Below are 18,143 nucleotides of genomic sequence, written 5' to 3' on the forward strand. Positions count from 1 at the left end.
GCTTTTAAGGACCGTCGGAAAAAAAACTCACATGTTTTACTGCGGATAAAGGTGAGTTTAAAGTTAATAATGGTGCAATGTATTATATTTACAGACAAGACAAATGCTGACATCCTGTTTTTACCCTCCCTTATAAGAGGTTAACGTGAAAAAACCTTGAAAAAGTGGAGAGCGCCCCAATGACCCCATAGCGTCAAGGCCGTGCAGGAGCGTGTCCAGATGGGTGTCATGGGGTGGCCCCAGCCCAGGTTGCAATATACCCCCACCCCTTTTGTTTTAGGGAATTAATTACATTTGCTGGTATAACATTTCTACTTTTGCTGGCCTGTTTCTAAGTCTTGATAGTTTAAGTCAAAGTAAAACATTTTCAGGTTGTTGTACGGTGTAGCTTTTCACAAACTGTCTGTGTGAGGAAGTTCTCTAACCTATGACTTCAGACTCCAGAGCTATATGTGGATTTTTAATCTACATTGAGTCTTGCTGACAGAAAACTAATGGTAAATGGCCTGTATTTGTATAGCACTTACTAGTCCCTAAGGACCTCAAAGCGCTTTACACATCCAGTCATGCACCCATTCACACACTGGTGATGGCAAGCTACATTGTAGCCACAGCCACCCTGGGGTACACTGACAGAGGCGAGGCTGCCGAACACTGGCGCCACCGGGCCTTCTGACCAGCAACCTTCCGATTACAAGGCGAACGCCCAACTCTTGAGCCACGATTGCCCCAGACTAAACTAGATCAGTGTTAAATAGATTGCATTTTAAATTTTGTTTATCAGTTATTGTAAAACTGTGTAATGTGTTATGTTTCCTCCACTGAAAAAAAAATTTCCTGACTGACAGAAAGAACTAAATTAAAATTTTGATTGAATAATTTTAGTTATTTTCTCAATTTTTAGTTATTTTCTCCAAAAACTTTGATTTAGTAAGTCAGAATTTTGAGATGCTTAACTAGATGCTTAAAATGTTTGAGATAATAACCCAAATTCTAAATTATATATGGCAAAAAAGTAGTTGTTTGTTTTGTTTAATTCAGGTTTTTTTTTTCCACTGGCAGAAATAAGCTTCCAGATTGTGAATTTAAAACAACAAACAAATAATGTTTAAATATTTCATTACCAAAAATGTGAAATCTATCATCTGTACCTTATGGTATTAGTTTTGCTGAATTAAAAAAAAAACCTGTGGATGAAAATAGCGAATGTAGTGCATGGATACATCTGTTTTCTTCGTCCCAGCCCTTTGTCAAAATGAAACTAAAACTTTGAAACCTAAAAGCTGAAATAGGCGGATTTTTATTTGTCTCATTTCCACAGACAGGTAGGTTTCAAAGTGGCTTTCATAGCATTATAACTTCTCCGTTTTGCACTTTATTGTTGTTGTTTTTTGGGGTTGTTTTTTTTTTTCTTTTTTTTTTTTTTTAAAAAAAGAACAGTTTTCTGTATTTTACTTTTATAAATTTCATAAGCACCCCCCACACTCCCTAGCAGATCGTTACATGGAGAAACCTTTGGAATACAAGCGCGCTGATCCACACAGGTATGCACACGGGTGTTCACTGCTCGTAGACCCAAATTACACCTTTCTTGGCTGCTACTTCGAAGCACATCTGTCCTGCGTGCTGCACAACAACATTGAATATTTAGTATTTACTGCTGTTTACACTTAGCTAGATTAATGCGATGGTGTTGTGTTTAGTATGTTGCTTTGTTTTTTTTGGGGTTTTTTTGTCTTTTTTTGCTTGTTTTCTATTCTTCTCTCAACAGGTGATCCAGGAGATTTTTTTTTTCTCCCCCCCTTTCTCACCGTCCCTCTCCCCTTCTGTTTTTCCTTTCCTTCCTCTTTCTTTCTCCCTTTCCTATCTCTCACTCATGTCTGTCCCGTCTGTAACATCTGAAAATAAAATATAATAAATAATAAAAACAAAGATCGACCAAATGGACCAATACGGCAATGCCACGATGATCCATTTGGCAAAGTAAATCCATTGGGTATCCTTGTTGGTCTTCAGACAACAATTCTGATGGCTAAAGAACCAAATGGGACAGGCGGGAGAAAAATAAATAAATAAATAAATAAATTTCATAAGCACAAAGTAAAGCACCAAATTGTCTTAAAGAGAGGAAGAACAGTCAATGTGATAAACTATTTTAATTACAGCTATTACCAATGTTAATTACTGATTGGTATTTCAATCCTTGTCTGCATGTCAAAGTGTCATTGAGCAAGACAGTGAATCCCGAGTTGCCTCCCTTGTAAGTGTGTGAATTATAGGGCAAAAGGTGCTTGAACAAATGTGTGAATGAGGTTTTTAGTAAGACGGCAATTGGAGTGCTCAAATAAGGTAGACAATCACTATGTAAGCACAGGTCCACATAGAGGGGTAAAAGTGACCTTCAGTTTACACTTAACTTTGTTTCTCAGTGACAAATATTATTAATATCAACGGGATAACCTGAACTATTTATAAATGAGTAGGGGGAAAAAAATTTCTGCATTGTTATAGCCATTTTGCCTGCTGAATGAGGGTAATCAGTCGAAACTGCCCTTGATGACTGCCATTGACAAGTGAGAGGATATTTACTAAAAGGTTTTGTTAGGTTAGATTTTTATTTGGGATCACTAGAATCTATAGTTTTTTTAACCAACTGAATAATTACTTAGAAATCTGCAGACATATCAGTATAAAAGAATGTGTGGAGGCAGCTGTAGACACAATAACTGGTGCCTGATATCGGTCACGGACTCACGGCCACCTGTTAGCTCAGTTCCTGCAAAACAAGCATTTTCTATGAAGAGTGGGATATGGCTCTTAACAGGGTCCATTCGTCTTCTATATGTTCAAGACATTCCTTAATACAATTCAAAGTGTTACACAGGTTACATTTCTCAAAAGCTAAACTAGCAAAAATATTTCCAAACGTAGAGCCATTGTGTGATAGATGTAAACAGACTCCAGCTACTTCCCTTTATATGTTCTGGTCCTGTCTGACAATTGCTCCCTTCTGGTTATCATTTTTTGATGTCATCTCTAAAGCCTATGCCTATAACATCTTGCCTTCCCCCTTGGTCTCAATTTTTCTGGTATAATGACTGCTGCTCCCCCTGCCCGTTTACAGAGGGTCATTGCCTTTTCGTCATTATTAGCAAGACGCCTGATTTTATTTAAACGGAAGTCTAGTACTGCTCCATCACACCACCACTGGATAAGGGATGTTATGCAAAATGGCAAGCTGGAAAAAATCAGATGTACTCTCAACTGATCCATCAGCAAATTCCACACAACATGGGACCCTCTGATAGCATACGTCAACAATCTACCTGGTCTGAAACTGTGAATGTTCCAGACCAGTTCCTACCACCCAGATAAATGCACATTCTCATATAAAACTCTGTGTAATTCATATAAAACTACATCTATATATCCATTTTTTTGAGCACCCATCTAATTCAAAGTCACAGGGTGGCTGAAGTCTATACCAGGACACCAGTCTATCACAGGGCTAATATGAGATTTAGTGCAGTAAACAATAAATAAATAAATAAAATGTAGGACAATGTTAAAGAACAGAAAATAAAATATTAACATTTACTGTTTAAAATGTTTAATTTCAGTGTAGTTTTCATCACTGTCACTGTTGGTTTTCTTTTAGATCAGTTGCAATATAGATAATATTTGACAGACTGAGATTTAGAAAGTTCAGATGAGATAATACAACACAAGCACTTGACTCGCTGTCAACACATTATTGTTTGTGCCTCAGATTCAACAAGGTGCTGAAAACATTCCTCAGAGTTTTTGGTCCATGTCAACATGATAGCATCGGCAGTTGCTGCAGAATTATTCGCTGCACATTCCTCAAGAGAATCTCTCGTTAGCCCATGTGCCACAGGCGCTCTGCTGGATTGCAATCTAAACTGTGGAGGTAATTTGAGTACAGTCAACTTACTGTTTTCTTTAAGAAACCAGTTTGAGATGATTTGAGCTTTGTGACGTGGTTCGTTATTCTGCTGGAAACCATTAAGAAGATGGGTACACACTGCAGTCATGAAAGGATAAACATGGTCATCAGCAGTACCAGGCAGGCTGTGGAGTTTAAAAGACGCTCAATTGCTACTAAGCGGCCCAAACTGTCCCAAGAACATGTCCCCCTCAAGTTTTCAACCTCAATAAACATGAATGCAACTAAAAGATATATAATTAAAGGTTTATTTATTCAAACAATCAATCATTAATGGAGATGCGCTGGTATTAACTAAATGCACACTAATCAAATAATAATTTGACCAGATTCCATTAAATTTAACATTTTATACTGTACATAAATAACAAAAATATTTCAAAACTTACATGTAATAAAATAACTTAATGGCACAATTAAGCCACCAGTGGCCTGAATTGTTGATACAAAGCAGGATGGAGCCACGCTCTTATCTTTACCCCCCAAAAATGACCCTACCATCTGAATGTCACAGCAGAAACTGAGACTCCATAAGCTTGAGGCGACATTTTTTCATTTCATATATCGTCCACTTTTGGTGAGCCTGTGTGAACTGTAGCTGTGAACTGTCCTGTTCTTGACAGCTTCAGCCCACGGTGTGGTCTTGGTGCTGCTGAAGCCCATCTGCTTTAAGCCTTGACATGTTGTGCATTCAAAGATGCTCTTCTGCATACCTTGGTTGAAATGAATACCTTTCTTCTGTTCAGTTCAATTCAATTTAATGTTAGTTATATGGCACCAAATCACAACAACACTTTCCTTAATACAAAGAAAACCCCAACAATCATATAAGCCCTGTGAGCAATCGTTTTGGCGACAGTGGCAAGGAAAACATTTTCCATAATATTTCAACAGGAAGAAACCTGCAGCAGGGAGGGTCGTCATGTGCCGCGAGCGGTTGGGGTGAGGGGAGGAGGACGTTGTGGAGATCTAGATCTGGGATCTGACAAAAACTAAAACTATCATTAAAACTCATTTTATTTTTATTCAATTTAGTTTTTATATTAATGTTTTAATCATTGAAACGCTGAAATTTGCAAAGTCTGTCGTTTGTTTTTATTTCCCGTTTTATGGTAATTTTGATGGTACGCGTTTCACCGAGGGACACCTGAAAGCAGCACGTCATTGAGCGTGGACAGCAGCGTCGTTGCGGTGTCCTGCTCACACATCCGCGATGACACCCAACACCAGACTTTGCTGTTCACGCGCGCACAGTGGATGAAACGAGGCTGTCACGTGCCTCGCATATCCCCTAACAAACCTAGAAACGTGCCGGATCATAAGAAGCGCTTTCACGCGGCATTCAGGGAGCAAAAGAATCAGACAAACGGCTTTTTGCGCCACCTGTCGAGCGCACGAGAAACATACGACCTGTGTCTGTTGTAATTATAAGCCTGATCCAAAACCATTGAGAGGGGAGGGACAGGTTTCCATGTAAGCTCACCCGTTTTCCCTGCTATAAGAGGATACCCACTACACTAGCAGTGTGATAGTGGGACTTTTAATTGTAAATAATTCTCAGTATCACGCCTCTGCACAGGTGTAAGAGTTGGGCTGAATTTGATATACTGAAAAAGGCTTAGTGAGCCAGGGCCTAGTTTATATTATACGATATTATAAGACTGTTTATAAGATATTATAAAACTGTTTGATCAAAACTGTCAAATGTAACCAGAAGAAAAGGCTCAGACTCAATTTTGAGCTTATTTTCAACACTAAATCTCAACTATGAAATAAGAAGGTAAAGTTCTCACATTTGCATACTGGCTTTCAATATTTATTTATTTATTTATTTTTTAAAAGATGATCTCCCCTTGGGTCACACTCTAGAAATGTAGGATACGCACAGAAGACATATCTGAGGAACTGATAAGCAGTGAGGTGAACTCATCCTAACCCAAAGAAGTCAAATAAAGCAGGGCAGGTTATTGCAGTTTCAAACCGAAGTGAGGCTGAAATTACAGGCCTGCATTGATTTTAAATGGAAGATGAAGGTCGTTTTTGCAGTAAAAGCTGGCCGGAGCTCTTGCCAGCAAAAGAAGACCCAATGAAAATGACAGATAGCTATTAATTATACTGGGCATTAAGGGCAGTCTGGATTTAATTAGACCCATTGAGCGGGAGGAATCACAGCAAAAATAGATATCATGCATAGGTCAGTGCTTTTCCATACTTTGAAAGTCTTCACTTAAGACTCTTTATTTTCTCGCCTTTCTGTGATCGCTGTGGCTGAATTTGACGTGGTAACAAAGTAGGGCGACAACAAGAATGAGACTTAAAAATCGATCAGATTTAATTTAAACGGCAACCACAACTCAAATAAGCTTGGGCTGATCAGTCTTCATGTCTAGACAGGCAGAAAGGCAGCACAGGCACTCCCTGTCCTGATGTACTGCTATGCCAAAGCCACTGAACCCACATTTCCTTCACAGGCTTCAGTGCCAGGAGAGCCATATTCATAAAAACAAATGAATTCATTGCTTTGATATTTCTGTTATTGGTTCGTGACCTTGAAAGGCTTCCAGAGGGTCTTCAGGTGTTTTCAAAGTCGTTTCCATGCAGCACTAAAGGTTGACCACCAGGTGGCAATCTGCTACAAGAAATATGTTAGCAGAGACTTAACTAAGATCTTTTAATCCACAACCTGGAGCTATGTCCCAGTTTTTTTGGTCAGTGCGCTCAGTAAATGGCCAGTTTAAACCTCGGGTTTGCTTCCATGTTAATTAAAATCCATGTTTTCATGCCAGCTTCGCAGGGACACTCACTTTGGTATCTTGTTTTGGAAAGCAGGCTACAATCCCACCCCCCTCAAAACACCCTCAAGTGATTTTTTTGATGCTTCCTCGCTACGCTGCAAGGTAAACAAGCCTAAAAGCTTCAATTAGCCCTTAAAAATCCTATGAGCAAGCTCAAGTAGCATACGCAGTGAAGATGATTCACAACATCCTGCATTAACTTTGTCAGTTATAATCCATCACTTGGTAATAGTCTTAAATAAATCTTATAGTAATTGAGATGAATCCCTCATTTCAATGACAAGTCTGGTTTTTAAGACCCAATTACCACTTTGAGTTCTCTGGCCCAGAGGATGTGCGGCGTATGAGAAGAGGGGGGCAGCGAGCTGGCTGCTTTGGCGGAGAAGCGAGGATGGAGAGATGGACTCGGTCCAAATAGGGATGGATATCTTCCTCAAGGGCTGCACTGCATTAGAGGCCAGGTAGATTTATGACAAACGCACATAATCTTAATTTGTGCTCAGCCCGATAATGCATCTCAAGGCCAGAATAGTTCTGCTCAGTGTTTCTTAACTGGATGTTTCTTTAATTATATGTCAGAGGCCATAAAACTCAAGAGGAGATTTTCCCACAAAGCACTGTTTTATGTCTCGGTCATTACTGTAAATTACAAGTAACAAGAAAATATGGAGGGAAAAAATCAAAAAGAAAAGTGGGTTTATTTGTTTCCATACACTCTTATTTTTTTTTCAGCCTGTTGGTACACTGATCATCTGTAAGCCTCATCAAACATGACACAGTTGCTGCTTCCCCCTACTAAAAAGCAAACTTGCAGGAGGAAGGAGAGGGGGGGGGGTCGTTCACCTTAAAGCAGACGTGTGTGAAAACAGAAACTCGTCACGTGAAAAGGAGAGAGGAAAAACAAACCTGTACAAATACTGAATAGATGAATAATACAAGAGCAGCTGTAAACATATACATATTCACACAAAAAAAAAAAAAACCAACCTTCAGTGCTCCCCTCCCCAAACATCCAGCAAGACAAGTCATTTCTATTCTTCAGATGGCGTGTGCACACTTACTGTATCGTTATCAGACACGACGGTTAATACTAGGAATAATAACAATTTGAGAAATCACAAAAACCTGCAGGTTCACCGACCTCTACGTGAAAATTCATGACGGCTGTACACAAAAGCTCCTCCTGCCTCCACAGCCCTTGGCTTTACAGTCCTGCCCACTCTGTCCCCCCCAGTCTGTTGTTATATTGCCTTTTTTTGTTTCAACATGATGCCGCTTAATCTTTGGTGAAAACATTTCTCCATTCAGTTACACATTTGTTTTTGTTTTTTTAAATGTATGCACAAAATACCTTCTGCAAAATTTAACTAAGCTGCTGATCTGTCTGAAGAATAAGAAGGGATTCAACATTTCAAATGATTTAAAAGCACCCTTCTTTCAGTCTGTGGGGGAGCATTTCCTCACCATCGGCTTGGCACGCACGCACGCACACACACAAACAGTAAAATCAGTCAGTGCATGGTTTGCTTTCCCTCGTCTATTTTCAGTCTTTCACCCCAAAGCCACTTCTGTGGCGTCCATGTCTGGAGGCACAGCTCAGCTCAGCTCGAACCCGGAGGATGACTCGATGGCATACAGCAGCTTGTTCCTCATCAGGTGCTGGTCGCAGAACTCGGGGAGCTTGAGCAGGTTCATGCAGGTGCTGGCGGTGGGCAGGCGATCCAGGTCAGTCCCTCCGTTGTGGATGCAGAAGGCCGGGTAAAGCTCCTGTTTATGAGTGAAGGGCTTCAATTAGAAACTGATAGAGAGAAATCTCTACATCCCCGAGGCGTTTAAGAACCATGGAAATTAAAAAGAAAAAAAAAAATGAGGCGACAGGCAACACGTGTCCGTAATGATCCCAATTTCAAAACCAATTCAGATTAAGCAATAACTGTCAACTTCCACAAGGGGATAAATGTTAAAAGAGAGACATTAAGTGCTAAGCTAATACAGTGGAAGTATAAATTGAGGAAATAATCTTAGTGCTTGAAAGGTACCGAGTGGGGAAATCAGCCCACGGTTTGACCCTTGGATGAGATGCTGGAGGAATGGTCATTTCATGTTGTCTAGCTGGCATTTTTTTAAATCAAGCCTCTCGCCGATGAGGCCACCTCATCCGCAGGCGGTGACACGGACCGTTTCCATCACTGGCCGGGCCAACGCACCAGGTACTCCGCCCTGATTTCATCCTGCTTTTTAAAGTTAGCATAGATGGCTCAGCGGCCACACTTGCCCGATTAAATGGCTCTTTAGGGGTTTGGCCATAATGACCCCATTTTTCTGACAATTACCGTATTAAACTATCGTTGCTTATTGAGAAAGTGTCATTACCGCAGGCATCATTTTGGGGGGGAAAAAATGGAGAGTTTCCATCATCTTTTTTAAACGGCTTCTCCTGACAGAGCCATTTCTCCTCTAATGAATCCTGGGCCGAATCACGACAGCTAATTAAAGCTTAGCTGGCTTGAGCTGAGGGCCGGGTCAGGGGCCGCTTCCCTACGAATTACCGCCTTCTGCAGCCCAGAGACGAGCGGAGGCGGGAGGAGCGGAGTCATATTTATCAATGGTGGAGTGAAGGCAACACTCAAACACAGAGAGGAGGAGAGCGTTGCTCCCCACAGCGCAAAAATCAAGTTTTCTTAACCGATGACAATAACAAGGAGTACTAAAACCAATCATATCATGATTACACCTTCTGGTTTGACAAAGTATGACATAAAAATTGTTTAATGGCTCAGAGTAACACTTTCTCCTTTTTTCTCCTATCTCAAACTACTTAAGTGTCCCACAAATCAAGTCAGTGAGAAAGCGAAACAGCTTCCAATTAGGAAATCATTTCAGAAATAGGAGGTTAGCGGTAATGATTCAGCAAACGGTCTTCAGATGTAGATGGATGGACGGGGCAGAAAACTGCTGCTTTCTGCCCCGTCGCGCAAAGTTGAAAAGTTCAAGAGGCTACCAAGTTCTGAGCGGCAATATTTGACCAGCCAAGGTTTTTCCAGCCAAGCCCACGCATGCGAAGCTGCAGACAGACTTCTTCTGCAGAGGAAGGTCATGAACTATAAAACAACAGTGGACGTGGTGATAAGACTCGGGTCTTATCGCCAGCTAATTTGAAAACGATCATTTTCTAAGCTGTTATCAGTCTGGGCATTTTCATTACAAGCCTATTAAAGAGGGAACACTCCCTTCTGTTGAGGATGGAGAACCAGAGGATAATGGTGGGCAAGGCAAGTGCAGAGAGAAGAAGGGGGGGGAGTCCACATCACCTTGAAGCCCAGCAGCGGTGGTCTGGAGCAGCTGGTGACAAACTTCAGCAACTTGCGCTTTTCGTCATCTGTGAATCCTTCGACCACCTCCCAGAAGATCTGGATGACGGGATGAGTGGCTGAATACCCGCCTGAAGATGACGATGAGGGTGTAAAGTTAGAATGAAATTTCTCAGTTCTATAAATGAGAATTTGCAGAAAAAACATACACAAGAAAATAAAGCACTTTGTACCTACCTGAGTAGTTTGTAAAGTTTTTTAGGTCGTCGAGACAAATTGGCACATGAGCCCCAGATATCAGAACCTTTAAGATGTTTAAAGCATATTTTTAGCTTCTTTAACACATTTTATGTTTCTTCAGGTTCAGTTATTTATGTCACGTGTAGAATACCTGAATCTCCTGCTGGTCAAACATGCGCAGCCACTCCAGGTTGACCACATTGGCCAGACCCTGTCTGAAGGCCAGGCAATGAGGCCTGATCTGCTTGTTGAGCCTGTAGTCAGCCACCAGATGGATGTAGGCTATTCGGTTTGCCGTGGTCACAGGAATATCTTTGCCTCCAAGCTTCAGCTCAACCACCTGCATCAGAAGGCACACGAGGCATTTACACGGTTCTTTCACAGTTCTTCATTTTCTCTTTAAAGTTCTTCAGTTGCGAGGTGACCGTTCGAGTATTTATTTGCAGCGTGCAGGATTTAATTCAATAACACAAAGGTCATTAAAATAGTTTCAGCAGCACTTTGATTAAAGGTAAAGCTCTCTCCATGCAAGTGTGAGGAGAAGTGCACTTCAGTGTTTCCAAATATAGCCCGACTACTGAACATCTGGTCCAATACAATTTGGCCCAGTGTTCTCTTTTCATTAGCTTTAGAGCAGTTAGCACTTGATAAGATGTGCTCGTCTCAGTTCATAAAGCTGGCAGTGCGATGACATCATAGCATCCGCAGGAGTAAGAAAAGAAAAAAAAAAGTAATGTTCATCTTTTTCCAACGCTGTCTTGGGATATGAGATCTAGTGTTTAGACAATCAGGACGATCCACACGGCGGATTAAATCTCATCTCAAGGTGCTGCAGGACTGGGTTTGCATTAATTTTCCTAATTTTAGTCAGTGTGTTATTTGCAGCTGGCCAAAATATGGATAACCACCTTTCTGTGTCTTTCTACCTAAAGTGCCAGTTATCAGCTCAAACTCTTCCGGATGAAGAAAAATATGAACTTGCACTGATTTTCAGCATCACTGTCACAGATAGCTCGACTAAAATGAGCTCAACATCATCGTTTTGCAGTGAACAACTTTCAGCTGCCACGTTGGATCAGGTTGTCATGCTGGAACCAGTTCCCTTTCTGTTTGTTATTTTTCTCATAAACCTCCAACACGTGGCAAACAGGAACGCCGCTTTTAACAATGGTCGCATGCAGACGGTCACAAAAACTGACCGATAAACACTTTACAGGATATTTGTTTAACTAAAATAAAAACTATTGTCTGAAACTGCAGCGGTGATGAATCAGCACCTCTGACGCATTCTTAACAAAAACTGATCGATAAGCTTCACAAAGGCGTTCAGTGCCGCAATACTCAGCCAGACCGCACTATAATGTAAGCGGTTTTTCTTGTGGTTTTTTGTGTTATTTTTCAGCTTCTACCTTTGCACTTGCTTGTGGTCTAACTTAAAGTTAATCATTTTCTGTCTTTTTCTCACTCACAGTGGATTCTGATTATGTGCTAATGTAAGAGAATTACTATTGTTATCTTGCTTGCTTTGGCTATCTCACGAGGGCAAATGCAGGGCAGACTGCTCCCGGGTGTGTGCCTAATCTTTCACAAATTGTTTTCCCTGTCGTGTTTGCGACCAGGAGGGCTGTACCGTGACTCAACCATTTCAGGTGTTTGAGAAGAGCTAATACGACGCGCTAAGACCCTGAGTAAACAGGAGCTCCGTGCAGAGTGCAGGTCTGGGCTTAGGTGACTCAGAGTGATGGTGGTTGTTCACCTCCGGAGCCTTGAGCTTTGGAGGGGGCGTGCTTAAGAGCAGCTAGCTGCTTCTGTCAGGCGTGTTGTGAGGTAATTTCTCGGGGAAAAGCAGGTGGAACGGTCAACAGAGCTGCTGTGTTCGCTGCACCGCAGCAGGGCTTAGGGTGACAGCGGTGACGTGCTTTATCTCTCTCAGAGCTGAAAAGTGGTACATTATGAGGGAAATGAATTATTAACGCCACAAAGAGAAACCAAACAGGAGGAAGGACAGACGGCTAAGCATGACCAGGATACAAAGAGATGGGAAAAAAAAAGTACACGTGAATCATTTATCCAACTAAATCCCACCCTGTCCCCAACCCCGGTCACCTGAGCTTCTCCCAGATCGTTGTTGACCACGGTGAAGTTAAGGCCCAGCTCTTCCACGTCACCCTCGTAGCTCTTGAGGAAAAGCAGGTTGCGATACATCTCTGGGTCCAGGGAGGCCAGGTGGTGAATGTCCACATCTGCGCTGGTTCCAAGAAGCTTGGACAGGAAGAAACTCGCAAAGGGCAATTCCACCAGCATGTTTTCATAAAGCGCCTGCGGGAAAATGTTGATGTTAATCCCTTAAAGCCTGCATCAAGAAATAATTTGCCACGAAATTCTGTTTTGTTTTGGGGGTTTTTTAATTGAGGGTTTAAACCTTCTGACAAAAACTCAAAATTGATTTGTATAATATTTTCTGCATTCAGCATAAAATCTACCTTTACCGCACCAAATCCATTCAAGTTTAGCAGTAAGCAACATCTCATTAAGGCAACTTTTAATACAGGGAGTTGATTCTAAATTCGATTCCAATTAAAATGTATTTCTCTGTATCAATCGTGCCCTCCCTCAGAGTTTGTATTTGTCCAACCAGAGAAGCCAAATATATTCAAACTACAGTCCAGGTGAACGGGAACACTGTACCGTTTGGAAAACCAAATACGTCGCTTCCTAAATTATTCAGCGTCTTCAGAGATTTACTCACTTTTAGAGGCAACCTCAAGTGGCCATTTTTTCTGCCCTTTTGTTTTTTAGTTTCATTGCATCAAACACCACAATTAAATAACTAAGAGCCTGCTTCCAGCAGCAACCAAAATGCTAGCAAGCACAAATTAAAGAAAAAAATAATAACAAAATATCACATTTGCCTGAAACTCCTAACAATGAATGAAGTGATAGAGACTTCATCTGATCACATCTGAAAATACACAAAACAACCTACCGCAAACACACACGCTTCTGCTTCACCGGACTCAAACTTTATAAATGCCAATTCTCACCTTGACCTTAAATGCCATTAAGTACCACAGCCGGGCAGGTGACTCATAAAACGAAAAGCTAATGTACTTGAATAGTCTGAAAAAGAGCCCATTGGAGACATTAAAATATACAGGTCTTTATAAATGATTGCGCTAAAAACCCTGACCGCATCAGCTAAATGGATTATAAATCTAGAGGATTTCCATAATGCATGCATCTTAAACACACACACACGCAAGCATAAATCACGGCTATTTTCTAAACACAGGTTAATTGTGCAACTCCAAACATTGTCTATTTTTTATGCAAAATAATCCACTTAGCATTTCTCTCGTGGCCGCGACTCATTTCAGACCATATGCGCGGCGTGGCCCCTTGAAACCTATCAATAACACTTGTGCTGGGAAGAGGCAGCATTAAGTATATGGAAAAAACCTGTAGCCTTATTTTTTTCAATGCCATTTACTTTATTTATGAGTGTTTATTGCCAGAAATTGTGCCAAAATGACTTGGGCTGGAAAGAATTAATTATTATGGCCCAGGCCCTTTTAATATAAGTGAGTGCAGTGGCAACGCAATTAAAGCAGATCGCGGCACCATCAGGTGGAATAAATGCCAACAACATTGCAGGTGCATTCTGTTAGCTGCCAAATAAACTCCTTAATTTACAACATTAAAAATCAATAAAATTATAATGCCTTCCAAACGCATCTCTATCAATCAGCAGTGCAGAACTATCAGTCAGAGAGCAGACTGTGCAGAGAGCTGGTGTTTGGGTCGGATCAAAGCAGTTCACAAAGAGAAAAGGCCACTGCCGAAGAGGCTGGAAGAGAATCTTGATATTTGGACAAACGCATGCTCCCATCTAGATTAAACGCAACTTTTTAATCTTTAGGTTGAAGCGATGCCACCGCAGCAGCAAAGTAACCTGTTTTCATGTTTTCCCATTTGTGGCTTAAATCTTTCAGCTTGTCAGCTGGGTGGACAAGTGAGGAAGAAGGATGATGGCCGGCCTCTATTCTGATGTTCAATCCACTTTCAGTGAGTACCCCCAGACAAGCCACTCCTGCCTGTAATACATCACCTCCACAACAATGGCACGCCTCGGACATTAATTAACAATATTAATCTCCTGTGTCCTTTGAGCCGCGCCGTGAACTGTGCACACTGCAGCAGCGGTGATGCAATCCCAATCTATATAAACGGTTGCCTTTTATCCAGGCAATAACGGCACTAAACAAATATCAATACACCTCTCAAGTGGCCACTCAAACGTCCATTTTTATGGAGAAAGAGGAACTTAAGGTAAGGTTAATTGAAAGTCAAATTCAAATTAATTTCCCACCGCCTAATTGCCTGAACCATTAGCTCTGGGGAGCACAATGTTGCAAGACGTAGGGGTGGGGAGCTTGTAACTGCTGATTGATCATGTCTCACTTCCACAGAATGCAGAGAAGAAGAAGAAAGGAGAGGAGAGGAGGGGGGGGGGGGCTCAGAGCTCTGATAAGTGGACTGGACCACCCAGGGCCGAGCAAGAGAGAAGAGACCTGGATGTTCCTGACTGTAAAAGAGATCAAAATGCTATTACCACATGCTTTGAACGCTTATTTATGTCCTGTCTCTGACGAGCTGCTGATTTAGTGCCAACCAAATGTGATCACTACACAAACAAGAGGTAGGAATCATCGGCTAATGGAAGATCTAATTGAGAGGCGACCGCTTGTCATGAGGTAATTCTTCTCCAGACTGAGATGGTACCCCCCCCCCCCTCCCAACAACGCACACCCCTGAAGGAGGCATCTTGATAAACAATCACCACCACATGCATTAAGGATGATTTAGAAACATTAGGCTCTAATAAATAGTGCCATCAGGCAAGGAAAGGGGCAGAAAAACAATGCTATCAACAGATTACGCAAACTGCTCATCAATGAAAATAAAGCCCACGCAAGTGCCAGATTTAAGTTCTTGACAAACTCCTCCATTATATAGGTTAATATTTCTTAGTGTTTTACTTTGGAGGCTCACCTTTCCGAGGATCCTGCCTAAGAAGTAGTAGTGTCTGGTGAACGAGTCTCCCACCAGCATCTCTGCAGCGGGGCTGGGGTACAGCAGGCCCTCGTTGGTCGTCTTGAAGAAGCCCTGGTTGGGGTTGAAGCCCGATTTGAGGAGCTCATTGAGGAACTCGCGAAAGATCCCACCTCCGTCGATTCCCGCCTCATCCAGACCGTGAGCGTTCAGCAGGTGCACTCTGATCCTCTTCTTTAGGTCCGGTTCTTAAAAAAAAGAAAGAAAAAAAGACACGGGACATCAGGAAGATTTCATCAAGGTACAACAAGAATAAATATTAAAGACACTCTCTGATAACATTCATGGTCACAGTAAACTGAATTTATTTTCCCTCCATAAATGTCACCAACAGCCTCCTGAAGATCTCAGAGATTTTTTATTCTTCACTTCACATTACTTTTTATAGTAATTTCCAGCAGGGAAATTAATTGAGACACACTGCCAGTATCTTCAGTCTAACAGTTAATGGTCATGTTGTCAGTTTTTATGATCACAAACCTATTTCCTGCCATGAAATTGAGAGAACAGCATATAAACGGAGGTTTTCACAACAAAGCTAGCTGCTAGCTTTAAAACAATAGTTTTAGCTTAAAGGCATATAAGGAAACAAACCATTTCCTGTGATATAAGTGGAGTGAGATTGTTATAATTCAGGACAAAACTGAACTCTTGCATCATTACTTTAAAGTTCGGTTTGACCTTGGTTACTCTTGGAAGTTAGGAGACTGAGTTTCTTGTAACTCTTTGGCAGCCCTGTGGATCAGCAGTCACAACATGCTGCTTTTTACATCACGTGTACACTGCATTCAGTATTTCTAATCATAAAAAATACACTTTCATATGTTTTTTAAAGCTTAAAATCATCTGTTGTCTGATTTTTCCCCCCGATTAAACAAACCTTGCTGACTTATTTTCTAAGTGCTTTTATGAGCTAACAAATGAAATGTGACTGTGTTTACCAAACATGCCCTTCCTGGTAATCAGCTGGATGACCCCCATTGTTTAAAATACCCCTATATTTATGTAGTTTTATTTTGTTCTAAGCAGGAAATCAGTTTTGCAAGTAAAAATATAAACTGTTGTGAATAGAAACAATTAAATGCATATAAAAAAAACAGTGATTAACACATCAAAGTAATCTATGCCTCACAGCAAAGGAGAAGAAATGAGCGGAGAGGCCCAACAACTTGTAAAAGTTAAGATCAAAGTCCAGATTTTTAGGCCATTTTGACAGAATCACATTAGTGGAGGTTTGCAAACATTCACTTACATAACTTCCTCTACCTTCTTCCTAACTTTTGCCCTCATTGACCTTCTGAGTAACCCTGTGAAACCATTTACACAGTGACTAAATTATTTCATATTCAGTGCAGCCGACAGGAAATATTCCTGTTCCATTTTGATGTCACCTTTATATTAAAACTAAAACTTGAACATTTTATCGAGCTGACTGGTTCCTTTTTTAAATAATTAATAAAATTGCAATTATTTTGACTTGTTATTATTATCGATCTATTAAATATTAAAAGGTTCCTTTAGAGGGTTGAACTTATTTACCATCAGAAAATGTAAAAACAGTATTAATGTATACACTTGCCACCCACTGTTAGGGAAACTGCTCATTAATCCAAATATGTAATCAGCCAATCACAAGGCAGCAAATCAATATGTTTAGGCGTATAGGCATGGTCGAGACAACCAGCTGATGTTCAAACTGATCGTCAGAATGAGGAGGAAAGATAATTTAAGTAATTTTTAGCATGGTGGGTGGTGCCAGACGGGCTTTTCTGAGTATTTTAAAAACTGCTGATCTGCTGGGATTTTCCACACACAGTCATCTGTAGATTTTAAAGAGAATGATCCAAAAAAGAGACAATATCCAGTGAGCAGTAATTGTCTGCATGAAAATGCCTTGATGAGGTCAAAGTTCAAAGGAGAATGGTCATGCTGCTTAAGGCAGACACAAATAACCACTCATTACAGCCACGGTAGAAGAAGAGCATCTCTGAACACACAACACACTGAAATTTGCAGTAGGTGGGCTCCAGCAGCAGAAGATCACACCAGGTGCCACTGCAGCTGTTTTCTGTCCACTAAGAAAGAGAAACTGAGGCTACAATTTGCATGGGTTTAGTATCGTGGATATGAAGCCGACAAATCTACAGCCACTGTGTGATATAGAAACAAGTCAACATGGACCAAAATCTCAGAGGAATGTTTCCAGCATCTTTTTGAATCAGTGCCACAAAGAATTAAAGCATTTCTGAAGGCAACCCAATACAAGCAAGGTGTACCTAATGAAGTGGACATTAGGTGTATATATTCCCACAAGTCTGAAGTGCTGTGCGTTTTAATCCAACAAACATATTTTGCACTAAAGCACTTTCTTGACCTGCAAAATATTATAATCAAATTCTGTAAAAGGTCATCTTTCAGAATAATTAATGTATGGCAATAAATCAAGACAGCTATAACGTATATACACACATGAATGATATAGATCATGTCTTTAGCCCAGGTCTCCTACTACTCTTTTTAATCAGATTGCTCCCTCTCGAGCACCCTTTCAAATTCAAACACAAAAGAGGTGACTTAAAATAATTGATTCCGCTTTTATGCGCTCCATTATAATAATCGCGACCACAATTACAGCTTTACTGAAATTCAATACTCTGCACAGGAGGAGAGCCAACCTTCATCTTTGCTGCTAACCAAAACCTTGATCCTTGATATTAA

General features: G+C 40.9%; 1 protein-coding gene across 1 annotated transcript in view; it reads right to left on the bottom strand.

Annotated features, from left to right (window-relative positions):
- Nucleotides 1–7,439: 7,439 nt before the first annotated feature.
- Nucleotides 7,440–18,143, bottom strand: part of ube3c (ubiquitin protein ligase E3C) — a 29,843-nt gene continuing 19,139 nt past the window's right edge. The window contains exons 19-24 of the mRNA XM_080865813.1: nt 15,366–15,613; nt 12,420–12,632; nt 10,465–10,653; nt 10,311–10,377; nt 10,074–10,204; nt 7,440–8,529 (exon numbers count right to left, since the gene is read on the bottom strand). Coding sequence (XP_080721939.1) covers nt 8,359–8,529; nt 10,074–10,204; nt 10,311–10,377; nt 10,465–10,653; nt 12,420–12,632; nt 15,366–15,613 — 1,019 coding nt within the window. The 3' untranslated portion in view covers nt 7,440–8,358. The remainder of the gene's footprint in view (nt 8,530–10,073; nt 10,205–10,310; nt 10,378–10,464; nt 10,654–12,419; nt 12,633–15,365; nt 15,614–18,143) is intronic.

The sequence above is a fragment of the Rhamphochromis sp. 'chilingali' genome (assembly GCF_963969265.1).
Source record: "Rhamphochromis sp. 'chilingali' genome assembly, chromosome: 18".
Taxonomy (NCBI): Eukaryota; Metazoa; Chordata; class Actinopteri; order Cichliformes; family Cichlidae; genus Rhamphochromis; species Rhamphochromis sp. 'chilingali'.